This window comes from Coenobita brevimanus, chromosome 86, assembly GCF_032717465.1.
Source record: "Coenobita brevimanus isolate Jiangsu-jjx chromosome 86, ASM3271746v2, whole genome shotgun sequence".
NCBI classification, from domain to species: domain Eukaryota; kingdom Metazoa; phylum Arthropoda; class Malacostraca; order Decapoda; family Coenobitidae; genus Coenobita; species Coenobita brevimanus.
This window is the reverse complement of record NC_137039.1, coordinates 30,330,086-30,343,176: the sequence shown is the minus strand read 5'-3', so window position 1 is coordinate 30,343,176 and position 13,091 is coordinate 30,330,086. Positions and strand designations below refer to the sequence as shown.

The 13,091-nt window shown below is 40.1% G+C and overlaps 1 protein-coding gene across 1 annotated transcript; it reads right to left on the bottom strand.

Annotated features, from left to right (window-relative positions):
- Positions 1-4,927: 4,927 nt before the first annotated feature.
- Positions 4,928-12,835, bottom strand: LOC145410644 (uncharacterized). The gene is made up of 6 exons (XM_080280758.1): positions 12,680-12,835; positions 11,948-12,133; positions 8,928-9,045; positions 6,778-7,103; positions 6,306-6,422; positions 4,928-5,674 (listed from the first exon to the last, which is right to left on the bottom strand). Exons 1-6 carry the CDS (start codon positions 12,833-12,835, stop codon positions 4,928-4,930), a joined length of 1,650 nt encoding a protein of 549 aa, XP_080136884.1.
- Positions 12,836-13,091: the final 256 nt, after the last annotated feature.

Below are 13,091 nucleotides of genomic sequence, written 5' to 3'. Positions count from 1 at the left end.
TGGTAATGGCCAATCCTCACTACCCTACTGACAGGACTGAAATTAAGTTACTGTAGTCCAGATCACTGTTACTGAGCCTTTAATTTTCAGGTACAGTCACTTTTACGCTAAATTTCTTGCCAAAAATATGAACTATTATCTAAACCTTAATTCCCACCTTAAAGTTGGTGTGAGGCAGAATTTAAAAATAAAAAGAGAAAGCACACCATAGAACTATAAAACATGTTCAGTGAAATGGCTCACACAGTAACGCACATCATCCAAGCCTAGGAAATCCTGCCGCCCTCTCAAAATCTTCCAAATTTATTTTTCTGAATTACTTCTTTGAGATGCATATTACATACCATACATGTGCTAACTTACCTAACTAAATTCAATCTGCATTATACTTCTACTGTCATATATCTTAACCAAAACTATGCAATAAACAGGTACTTTTAACCAACCATTACCTTAACAGAATCTCTAGGCAAACTAAGGTTGGCAATTCAGATTTTTGGCATGAAAATTGGTAACTGAATGATGTCAGCCAAATTTAAGGACTAATGGTAAAGTAGTGTACTACAAGTATGTAGTACAGTATTGTGGAGGTATACACTGTACTACATATACAGAATATTTCTGTCAATATGAACAAAGAAAGTTCCCCATACATAATCATTATTCTTAATACAATGCACTCTCTGAACTCATAACCTTATAAATACTGTATGTACATCATAACATTATATGATATGTAAAGTGCATATTAATAAAAAACAATGACAGCTGATCTCAAACAACCTGTTCAAGTGTAGGGACCTATGACCAAGCTATTGTAGTCCACAACATTTAAAGGTAGGAGAGCAATTAGTCTCTCATAGAATACATGATCAGAAAACTTCCAGTCAATGCTGGAAGATTCAATCAAGCGTAGTTAGGTGAAACAAGATTTTTACAGCATACTAGGTCAAATGATACTGAATGGTAAATCCCTGCTTGATACATGTACTTATTCAATACTAACCTTTTTAATTCTAAATGTCTCCCTATGGTTTTAATGAAATCAGGAGAGATATTATAGCGTGGAATTAAAGACAAACTCCATTAATCCTTTCATTATTATTACTATTTCTCTTATGTACTCTATGTATGTATGCAAGTATTTATTTATTTATTTACTTGTCTATTTTTTTCTTTCTCTGGATGATTTCACTCATATAATTATTATCTTAGGTCAAAAATAACAAATTACTAATGACCTGGGATGAAATGAAGGACATAATTATACAGTACTAAAATTTTGTACTTATTTTGATGTTATGGTATTATGCTGTACATTATGTCCTGTTCCTATTGCAGCACTATCCTTATAGGACTGCATTTACTTATTTTGATGTTATGGTATTATGCTGCACATTATGTCCTGTTCCTATTGCAGCACTATCCTTATAGGACTGCATTTACTTATTTTGATGTTATGGTATTATGCTGCACATTATGTCCTGTTCCTATTGCAGCACTAACCTTATAGGACTGCATTTACTTATTTTGATGTTATGGTATTATGCTGCACATTATGTCCTGTTCCTATTGCTGCACTAACCTTATAGGACTGCATATCCCCTAACTGGTTTGCTTCAACTACTTTACTGCATTTCCAACTGGTCCTCTGTTTTCATCATCAATAGTATTCATCCCAATTCTATTTCCCACTAAGATATGGGGCAGGTAGGATCACAGAACAAGTAGAACAATAGGAAAATGACCAATTCCCTACCATCTTGGGTATCTAATAAAATGGGCCACACAAGCACTGATAAAAAAAAAAAAAAAGAAAGGTGGTATAATTTTGCCAGATCTAAAAAAAAAAAAAAAAAAAAAAAAAAAAAAAAAGTCCAGCATTTTTGTCACTACTCTGTAAAAACTCCTTCCCTCATGACATTATTCTCCCTCATACACTCTTCTACCTCATCTTTTCATATTGTTCTTGTTCAACCACTCCTCCTTCCAACCACCCCTCTCATCCACTCTCCTACTGAGTTTCTTGCCTTCATCTGGTCCATACCTAACCATGTCTCACTCAGTCTGGATAATGTCATGAACAATGAAAATACTGTACCATTTATAAAGGAAAAGTATTCTGAAAACAATGAGATCAAAGAATATTAAAAGAAATTTGCATGACATTAACTCTGCTGTTCACCTGATTTACAAAGGCAATAACAAAGAGCTTTGTCCTACAAACTATCAACAATATTACATCAAGTGGAGAAAACTCCCATGACTAGTCATAAGACACATTTCTCCTCACTTCTAATTTTTCTTCACTGTTAGGTTAGTTCATGAGTCAACGTTAGCCTACCTAAAGAATGATAGTTGCTGTACCTTGCAAATGGTTGTATAATGATTTGATGGGTATTCCTGATATAATCACTGATATAAGGACAATACTGTAAAGAATGCACTGTTGTGTGCATTATGAACACAATCACCTAAAGTTACAGTAATGGTCGTATCCTGTACAATAAGGTTTTAAACCCTTCATTATCATGATGCTTACCTTATTCTTGCTACCACCAAACAATTTTATTCAGCTTAAGGGATATTTATTCTTGTGAAAAGGTAAAAGACTACAACATCCAGCCAAACAAACCAGAATGCTCTATATGACTGATACCAAACATCTAAAAGACAAATTTTATCTAAAGCAGTCTACCTATCCATCATCCAATCCCTCACTGACCCATCACGAGCATAGGGACCCACAGCTAGGCTATTCAGTCCAGACTTGTTAGGCGAGAGTGACACGGTGCTTGTCCCCAAGTGTTATTATATGAGCAAAAAACTCAACCACTCTTAGGATTTAAACCCAAATGGATGACAGGATGATCAGGGTGATGGGGGTCCAGATCCAACTGGAGCACCACAAACCTCTTGACCACCAGGTGTCCATTTGCTGGCTACACAGTGCTCATCTACATAAAAATTTCAGAGATCCACTGCTTAGAAAACAAATTCCTAATGCTTCATCAAACAACAATACAGTACTGTATTCACAAGCCTCCAAAACAATACTCTTCCCTCAACACTACTTCCTAAGTCTTTCACTGCAACGTCTCCTTTTGGCTAAAGAGAACCATCTGGAAGTAGAATGATAGTTTAATGCCATGCACTCCCCTCTTCGAGGGGCTAGGGCACTGCCCAGAAGACTTTGTTTGCATGTGTCACACTTCATGTTCATTCTTGTGTCAACTAATGACTCTTGGGCCACTCCGCTTTCCAGGGGTGCTTAACCACTGGTCCGTGGGCCAAATGTGGCCTTGCTACTTGTAATTTCTGTCTGGTATAACTGCATTATTTATTTACTTCTCCTACACTGAAATACTGTACAAGTTTTTTCTGGAATATGTACTAATTCACACATTATTTTTGTTACAGCTAGTAAGGTTTGGATTCATGTTCAACAACAGTGTAACAGAACATGAATTAATGAGATCGTGCTGTCTTTCCAGTACTGATTAAAACTGCAGCAGAGCTCACGTCTTGCTTGGAACAGACTTTGGCCCTTCTGTACTAAAAGTTGAGCATCTCTACACTAGACCATGGTGGCTATGGGTATAAAACAAAAAGACGTAACCATACTGAACAGGTTAAGAATCATGCGTGTGACAGATCAGCTCCCTGCTAAGTCTGGTTCACTGATAACACGCCATAAAAAGAAAAAATCTGTCAGCCTGTGTCTTTTTTAGCTGTCCATCACCTGCCATCGAATCTTTCATCTTGTCAAATCATCAGAGACGATTAGGTAAAGTTTTCCTCACTATCCCTTACTTTCATATACAGGCATTTAAGTTACACTATAAAGAACTGTAGATGTCCCTGCCAATGTGGTATACTAAGGAAATGTATGGTGCTCTGCACTATACATTAGTCATCAATCCAAAGCAATACTGTTCACATTGCATCTGACAGCACGTATACATTACTGTCATCCTAACCTTGTTCCCATCAAAGCACTTTTTCAAAATAATACCAGCAAGTAAAAAACCACAGTTCACTGTTACTGACACAAGATAAAATCCAACCTCGAGATGTCTTGGTGGGATGTAAATCCAGTCAGTCAATCAGTTACAAATTAGGACAGTGCTTAAAAAGTATTTCAGAAACAATTTAAATGTCTAAATGTCCAATTGGTTACATATACTTCTCTATTAGGCCAAGCTTGGGTTCAAAATAAGGTATTAATGATCTGACATTTTGTAACCTGAAATAAGGAAGCTTCACTGTATATACCTAATAACCATATGGTAGCTACAGTGTATATGTGCATCATAAATACCAGTACATGTATAAATCATCACAATACTCTTCATATCTGTGTAAAGAATAAGACCTTAAGCTTCAATCTACCTTAATTTAAGTGTGCTGGATTGAATAGTGACGATATGCACAACATGATATGTCTGAAAAAATCTCACAGATCAGTATTCAACACCTTAATTCAACCTGAATTATTAACCCTTAATTACTAAATACCACTCCCAGGAACCAAAATCAGGTCCATCAAATGACAGCCCCAGCCACCTCCATTGTACTTAACTGGAAGCACTCTGGGTCTTTAATACAAAGAAAACTTAGGATCAATTTGCTTTTGCAGGAAGAGTGAGAGACACAGGAAGTTCATGTACCCACCTTTCCTTGTTAGTGCTGCAAAAACAAATCTTATTTGACATTACATGGATTGCAAGTTTATCTAAGAATCTCCTTTCCTTGTCCTTCAAAATACAATCTTACTTATGACAGGAAACTTACTTTAAGTTTGTTTAAACCCTCAGCCCTTATCTGTTATTCTCATGGGCTTGAGTTTAATTCCTGAGAGGTATTAGGTATAGCTATTTTCCACACATGATATGGTGTACAATCTAAGTCAACAATATTAAACTCCTTACTGCTTCCTCTCAAGCTGGTCTGCCAAAGTTGAATCCAAGCCGAGATCATCCCTATCAGACATCAAGCAGTTTTCCTTGTTGGCTGTGGAAATAATAGGCTGGCTATCACCTCCAAGTTTCTGGCTCTTCTCAGAGGCCAAAGCCTCCTCCTCAGATGCCATGTAGCTGAGTGGTGTGGCAGTGTTGCTCCTATCTATCTGATCATTTACCAAGGCGTCTCGTATCTGCTGTGACACCGAGCTCCTATAGCTGGCCAAGGTACGAGGATCGGGCCTGGATGATGCAAGACCTGACTGTGAAAGCGAGGACTCTGGAGGTGGGGATGACTGGTGGAGCTGAGAGTGCAGGCGAGATGTTGGCTGATGCGGTCGTGGTGAAGGGGGAGCTTGCTGGGTGGTTGGTAAGTGGGTGTTTACTTGATGCATCCTGCCTGTCTGCATGAGGACCTGATAGGGCGGGGACTGTCGCATGTGGGGCGTGTGTATGGTGCGTGTCGCCTTCAGAATTGACCTCTGGGGATGTCGACTCATAACAGGGTTCAGGGGGTTGGTTTTGACACCCAATGCCCTACCCACAACAGATCGACTTCCAATCAGGTCCTCCCCACGGGTCATACTGCTGCTGCTACTGGTGCTACTGAACACACCACCAAGATCTGTGTCAACCCCCAGCAGGCCTGAAGCACGGGCATCACTCACTTCTTGGATGATGGCTTCCTGTTGGTCCTGTATCAGCAACAGCTCCTAAAAAATAATATCTTGCATGATGTTAAGTCCTCAAACCACTGTAAGGTGTGAAAAAAGGTTATGATTATGATGATGATGATGTTAAGTACACTAGACAGTAAAGTGGAAGGACACTGAGCAGTGTGTCAGAGGATGAACGCCCATTACCAAAAAGTTACAGGACTGCCCTAAGATACATACGGTACTTTCATCAAGCCTACTCATCTCAGTTAGTGGCCTCAGGATATTTTTTTTTTCATTTTTAAAGGCTCCAACATTCTTGCATGCGTCAGTCTATGTCACCTGATGGCGGCTCTCCATGCTGCTTGATCTCTGGCAGCTTCCCTATTCAGTACCTTATCCCTGAGGTCACACTCCAAGACCTTGTCCCAGGTCTCTTTCAGTCCACCTCTCGCAACCCTACTCCCAACATCAACACTTCTAACTTTCTGCATCCAATTCTCATTCCCCATCCTCTCCACATGCCCAAACCATCTCAATCTACCTCTCCTCCTCATGACACCAATACACTCACTCCAGTCCCATCCTACCTCTCAACTCTTCCATATACCAGTATATATACACTGTAGTTAGAATATTAAGTATGATGGAGCTAGACATCCAATCAGTGTGTGAGCATAAGATTTACCGAGGTGAGGCTGGTGATGACGTTGCCCTGCTGCTGTAATTGGTGCTGGAGGTGCTCTCGGGTCAGACGCTCCTCCTCAAGCTGCAGCCACAACTCCCGACAAGTGTTTACCACCATCTGTAACAATACATTAAAGGCCTTTAAATCCACATGTCCTTTTTCGTTTACTCTTGCTGTTAACAGATGATTTTATTCCACTTCCAAAAGACCTCTCAAACTAAAAGGTATATCCATCTAGTTCAAAGAAAGTTATCCTATGCTGAATAAAAAATTAAGAGATGGCAACAACTGTGTGAAAATGATGTCCCCAATCTAATGGTGTTGAGGAGGACACAATGAACTACTGAATGTACACTGTAACATTTAACACAGCTATGTACAATACTGCATATGAAGGTTATGATTTGGGCCATTCCAGCTTACTGGCAGTCTCAATCTTAATTCTTTCAACAAAAACTTCAACTGAACTTACAGTTATAGTGTGATCCAGGCTGGTCCTTGTGGCAGCAAGTTGGTTTGCATCCATGGTCTTTTTTGCATCCTTGATTGCACTCTGTTGCTTTCCCACCTTACTATCTTCTACAGAGTTTCCCTGCCCTTGCTCTTTCTCAGTTTCACCCCTACCCTCTCCCCTGATGGTAAAATCTTGTAGCCTTCCTCTGCCAATTTCAGTATCAAGTTTGAGGCTGCTGGTGGCATGAGAGTCATTCGTGAGGAAGCCAAACTTTTCCTGGTGGAGGCGTAAATTTCTCAGGATGTCCTCCCGGCTTCCTCTTTCCTCGGGAATGGTGTCCCCATCTGGAAGGTTAACAGAATCATCATCATTATCATCATCATCACTGTTATCACCACCTACAAAACCTGCACCTCTGGTTTGAAATCATCATCATTACCACTGTTATCACCACCACCACTACCACCATCACCTCTCTGGCTCAAAATCATCATTACTCCAACCCATTCTTCAAACATAAATGGGAGTGGGTAGATTCCAGAAATGGGAAATGGAAACAGAACATGGTTGTGAGAGAATTACCTGCAATGGGGTCAGTGAATTGGGCCATACATCCATTCACCAGTCATTCAAATGTTCTAAATTCTTGGCTTCACTGCATAAAAATATCATCAATGCTGCCTTCATTATCATCATCATCATCATATCATCCCAACCCTAACTCCTACCTATGAGATGGGGTGAGGTATGATCCAGAAACATGTAAAAGTGGAACTATCAAACATCATGAACACCCAATCATTCAAGCCTTCAAAAACCTGGCTCTACCTCACCACCAAAACCATCTGGTTACACCTCTTTTGTAATACTTGGGATCACTGACAATCTGTGACCAGGGATATCTTTTTCATTTAGTTCTTGTCATATTCTGATACTTTTATTCAGCTTAGGATTTTATCACTATTTCTTTTTTTATTATAGAGGTTAGATATGTCAGGTTCAAGTATGAGAAGGAGAAAGTGGCAGCGATTGTTGCATATGCACCATGTGATGACAAGAGTGTGACAGAGAAAGACAGGTTTTGTGATGAGCTGGATGAAGTAGTAGGAGAAATGCCCAGGAGTTATAAAGTGTTTGTAATGGGTGACATGAATGGGAGAGTAGGCACTGGTCCTGTAAATTATATAATGGGTAACAATGGAGTACCAGGAGAGAATGATAATGGGAAGCCACTGAAGGACATGTCAGGAAAGGAGCTTGTGCATTTGTGTCTCTTATTTCAAACATAAAGATGCACATAAATATTGATGGTACAGAGGGACCACTCAGGGATGAGTGAGGCTGGTCACTCTCATCTTAAATATCGGGACCAACTGCCTAGCCCCGGGCTCCTACGCTCCTCATGGGACACTGTAGGATTGGATGATGGATGGATGGATGGATGGATGGACAGAGGGAATGGTGATCGTGTTGAAAGGAACCTGACTGATTACTTGCCTGTAGGGATGGTATGGTCATGTGGAGAGAATGGATGACAACAGAGTGGTGAAAAAGGTACATCTGAGCACATTTGAAGGAGGGACGAGGCAAGGTAGCCAAGAAGAAGATGGAAGGATATGGTGGATGAGTGTGTTAGGAAGAGGTATGGAAGTTGGTAAGGCTAAGGGACTGACAAGAGATCGAGCTGACTGAAGAAGTGCACAACCAAGGATCTGGCACCCCTTTTAACGTGACAGTGTTCGGATTGGCTCTATCAGATAGGTATATGTAACACTACAGTATGGTGAAATTTTTTGGGTCTATCTGATGGAGCCAGGATTCTGTGGGCTTGAATGATGAGTGAATGGAAGCAGGGCCCACTGAACAGGGCAAACTCTGGCTATCTGGACACTGTTACTCCTCACCCTGCCCTAGGGTGGGACAGGAGATCTGGATGATGATGATTAGTTATAAGACTTAGTAAACCTCTTCGCTAAACACCTGCCCTAATAGTAAACCTTGTCACAGCTCCTTTCCTATTAGTAAACCTCATCACAAAAAAACATCTTTCCTAACTTGAATAAAATAATTTGGTAAAAAAAAAATGGGGGAGGGGGGCCTTAATCCAAATTCAGAAGCTTTCGCCATATAACCCACATACCGGTACTGTATATTCAACACTGACTAACCTGAGTGATGCCTCTGCTTTGCAGTTCTGACAGGTAAAGCAGGACTGGCATCTGTTTGGCGGGTTCTTTGTGAAGCCAATAACGTTGCACTAGACTGGGCCAAGATTGAGTCCATGCTCTTAGAAAATGACAGACATACAGTTATTAAACTGAGATTATTTGGCTTTTCAAAAGTAGTCCTAAACTGAAGGATGCTGACTCATGCAGGCATGGAATGCTTCCTTTATGAAAGTATTTCCAACATTTTAAAAAAGATTACAGAGAACCTAGCCCTCACTTAAATACAAAAATATTAACACAATTTCAGCTAAGCACAGGAAATAAGAAACTAAGACTTTTTTTTTTTTTTCTGACAATGTCTAAAGCATGTGCTCTTATCATGTGCCCTGGGAGGTAAATTCTTATTGCGTTTTAACCTGTGGATTGCGCAATTACCTATTTTTATCTCACCCTGTGGTGCGCAAAAAATGAAGGATTTTTTTTTTTTTTTTAGCATTTGTTTATTATAAACTTGAAGGTAAACATCCAGGGCATCATCTGGTAAAAAAAAAAAAATAATCATTATCTCTCTCTCTCTCTCTTCATCTTTGTGTAGTGCCATGTGTAAATTCATGTAAGGGGAGGAGTGGGGGGGAAAAAAAAAAAAAAAATTGCCTTTTGTTTATTATATAATTGAAGATAAACATCCAGGGAATCATCTGGGGAAAAGAAAAAAATCTCTCTCACTCCATCTTTGTGTAGTGCCATGCATAAGTCTGCATAGGGGTGGTGTAGTTAGCAGTGACGTACAGCCAGCACAGCCTGAGCTCTGGCTCACAATGCAACACTACCCAGCCTGAGCTGTGGTTCGCAATCCACGGGTTAATCTGTCCTGAAGTAGGAGCACTTCACAAATACAATGTCTCAACCCTTTCAATCTGATGACACTTTTTTTCCATTCCTCGTGAAATCTCATAAGATGAATAAAATTGTATGGGGATACCACAATACAAAGTGTGTTGTCCTATTGAAGAGGTTAAGTGAATTCTAAGTTTAGCCATCAAGCACTACTTAAACAAGTTACAGTGACAATAGTATGATAACTTGCAATGGCCTGTGTAATATATATATCAGGGTGAGGGGGATGCCTGGGCATCCAATAAGAGCAGAGAGAAAACAGCCTTCAGTCAGAAGCATCCAAGTCTGAATCTGAAAACCCTAATAACAATCCAAGGACCCTTAATGCAAAAGCATCATTATTATAAACTGGTTATAAATTGCACTTGCACACAAAATGAGAAATGAAAAATGTGGTGTTCGGTCATTTTGCCCACAAATCATCATCTAATCCTGTGTTGCACCATGAGAAGCGTAGGAGCCTGAGACCAGGCAAGCTGGTCCTGACATTTAAAATGAGAGTGATCAGTATCACTCATCCCTGAGTGACATTATTTGAACAATAAACCAAAACTGCCCCCTGGATATAAACCTGCACAGGCTCAATCTGACTGAAGCGTCTTAATTACCCACTAAACCACCAAGCGCCATAGTTCCATAATTTGGTTATATAGTTACCACCCAGCATAGTAAATGATTTCCTGGTGTACAAGGAACCAATTGGCTTGTCACTCAGTGTACAGTCACCCACAGACAGAAGGAAGAGGAAAGAATGAAGGAGACAAAAGAGGAAAGGAGGGAAGGAAAAGTGGAAAGGGCAGTCCCTGAGAGCAGCACTACACTGAGTGAGTGGATGGTGAGTGCCCCCACCTACCACTCCACAAATCATACTTGAGGTATATTGTCAGGAAAATCACATACAACTCCATTATAACCTCCTGAGGCCTTCAGCATTTCAGCAGTCAACCCTGACACACCTGCTGCCTTCCCCATCTGCAACCTGTCCATTGCCTCACTAACAGTTGCAGCATCAATCAAAGGCCAAGGGCCAAACACTGGATCTGCTGGCTCCAAACCTTCCCTGTCCCAGTCAAATCACTCAACAACCAGTTATAATGCTCTCTCCATGCATCTTTAATATCTCCATTGTTCACCACTACCCTTCCTTCATCATTCTCCACACACTGCTCACCTATATATATATATATATATATATATATATACTGTATATATATATATATATATTTTTTTTTTATGTGCTCGACTCTGGGCATAGGCTACTCAGCCTGCTCCCAAGGCCCAGTAGTCCTCCTACATATCGTACACCTCTACATGTCACATAATATCCCGATTATCCCTCTTCATCTGATTTGTCACCTTAAATATCATGTTGATCATTTCCACACCATTTAGGATATCAAAGTCTCTGTGACTCAGACTTCGCCCTGTATACTTCTCTTCTAGCGCTATGCTTGGCAGCCAAGTATTCCTCCTTGTTACCACCCTTCTTCCATTCCCAGAAAGCCTTCTCCCGGTTGGTTGGGTGTATTTAATGAATTTTCGACTTACAAAAAATTTGACTTACGAGCACTTTCTTAGAACATGACCCATTCGTAAGTGGGGGAGCACCTGTATAAACAAGTAATTTACATAACATCTTGTATATCACAGTATGTAATTTTATACGTTCTAATAATAGCGTACCTGTTAAATTTACTTAAATCTGTGTGGACTATATATCTAGCACATGAATAAACAAATATAGAACCTGTGGGCAAACTGACTTCAGTGTGGGCAAACCGATTCCACATGTGAGCGAATAAACTTGAAATGTGAACAAAAGGACTGGTGGGTGAACTGACCAGTAACCATAGAGTCAGATGCTGGGGTAGAAAGGGAGGGGGATATCAAGGATGAGGGGCAGGGATGAAGTGAGGAAATAATAGTAACTAAGCTACATGAGTAAGGGTGGTGTGAATTGTAGGGAAGCAGCATTATGGCAGATGACAGAGTGACATAGAGGAGGAGATTTGTATATCACCAACCTCTCAAGGATTAAGGTGTCCAGCAACAGTTTGACTAATGGATAGGTAGATGAAAATACCCTACAATTAAATGTATGGTACTAAGATATTGGAGTTCACCTGCTGCCTGGCATGAAGTCGAGCAGCAAGGGTTGGAGGGATGGTGATGCCCTGTGAGCCAGAACGTCGAGTCTGTTCCAGCAGCTGGGCTCGGGCCTGCACCTTGTTGGCCGATTGACGTGAAGCAAGTTTACGTGCCAGTTCGGCAGGTGTCAGCCTCATTGATGCCAAGTCATGCACAGTATCCTGAAAACAAAGTGATGGTCAGTTGGTTAGAGATGCAATCTGCTGTCTGAAAGAATGTGAGGAGGATGTCAAACTGAAGCAGAGAACAATCTAATGTGATGACTTTGATTAAAATAGACTTTACTGATCTACAAGACCCATCAATAGATCATAAACACATCTCAGCTGATATTATCATATCAGTCAAGAATGAAGTAACCCTAGTAAATGGCTAGCATGTATTCAGTATGGCCAGAGGCAATCAGTGCCAAAGTGATGATATATGAAGGTATGTGGCTAATAGGAGGAATAATGGGCATCAGGAAACAGACAAAAAGCCCAGGAAACAGACAAAACAGTATACAGTATTGCCATACTGTATTTTTCACACACACACAAACACGCACACAAATACAGTTCCCTATATTATACCATTTGCCTATGACAGGTTTCAGTAAGATAAGGAAATAGTCTAAGTTAGCATGAGCAAATTAGGACATTTCCAATTGATGGAGGAAGTGTTAAATCATAAACCTGCCTGTGCCCCTCATGACTCCAATCACTTACATCCCACACAGGTCTGGAGGGTCGATGTTTGTGTGACGGTGAGCCTGAATGGTGTAACCTCCTAGGGGAGTGAGTCTCACTCTCCCTTAAGCCTCTACCTCCACCTTCAACACCCCACCCACTCCGACCTCGACTCCATGTACCCTCATCATCCATTATAAACCTGTAAATGTTGGAACAGATATGTGGTCTGGTAAATAGCAAAATATTTTTAAAATTTATCTTTCCTTCCTCTGTTCATCAGTTAAAAAAAAAAAAAAAAAAAAAAAAAAAAAAAAAAAAAAATGCCGAACACAAACTGAATATATAATTTTGTTTTCCTGTTCTTCATATGGGTTAATGACTGCAAAATATACATAATTTACATTCAATACTGCACATCTTACCTTAATTTACATAGGTTACTCTATAC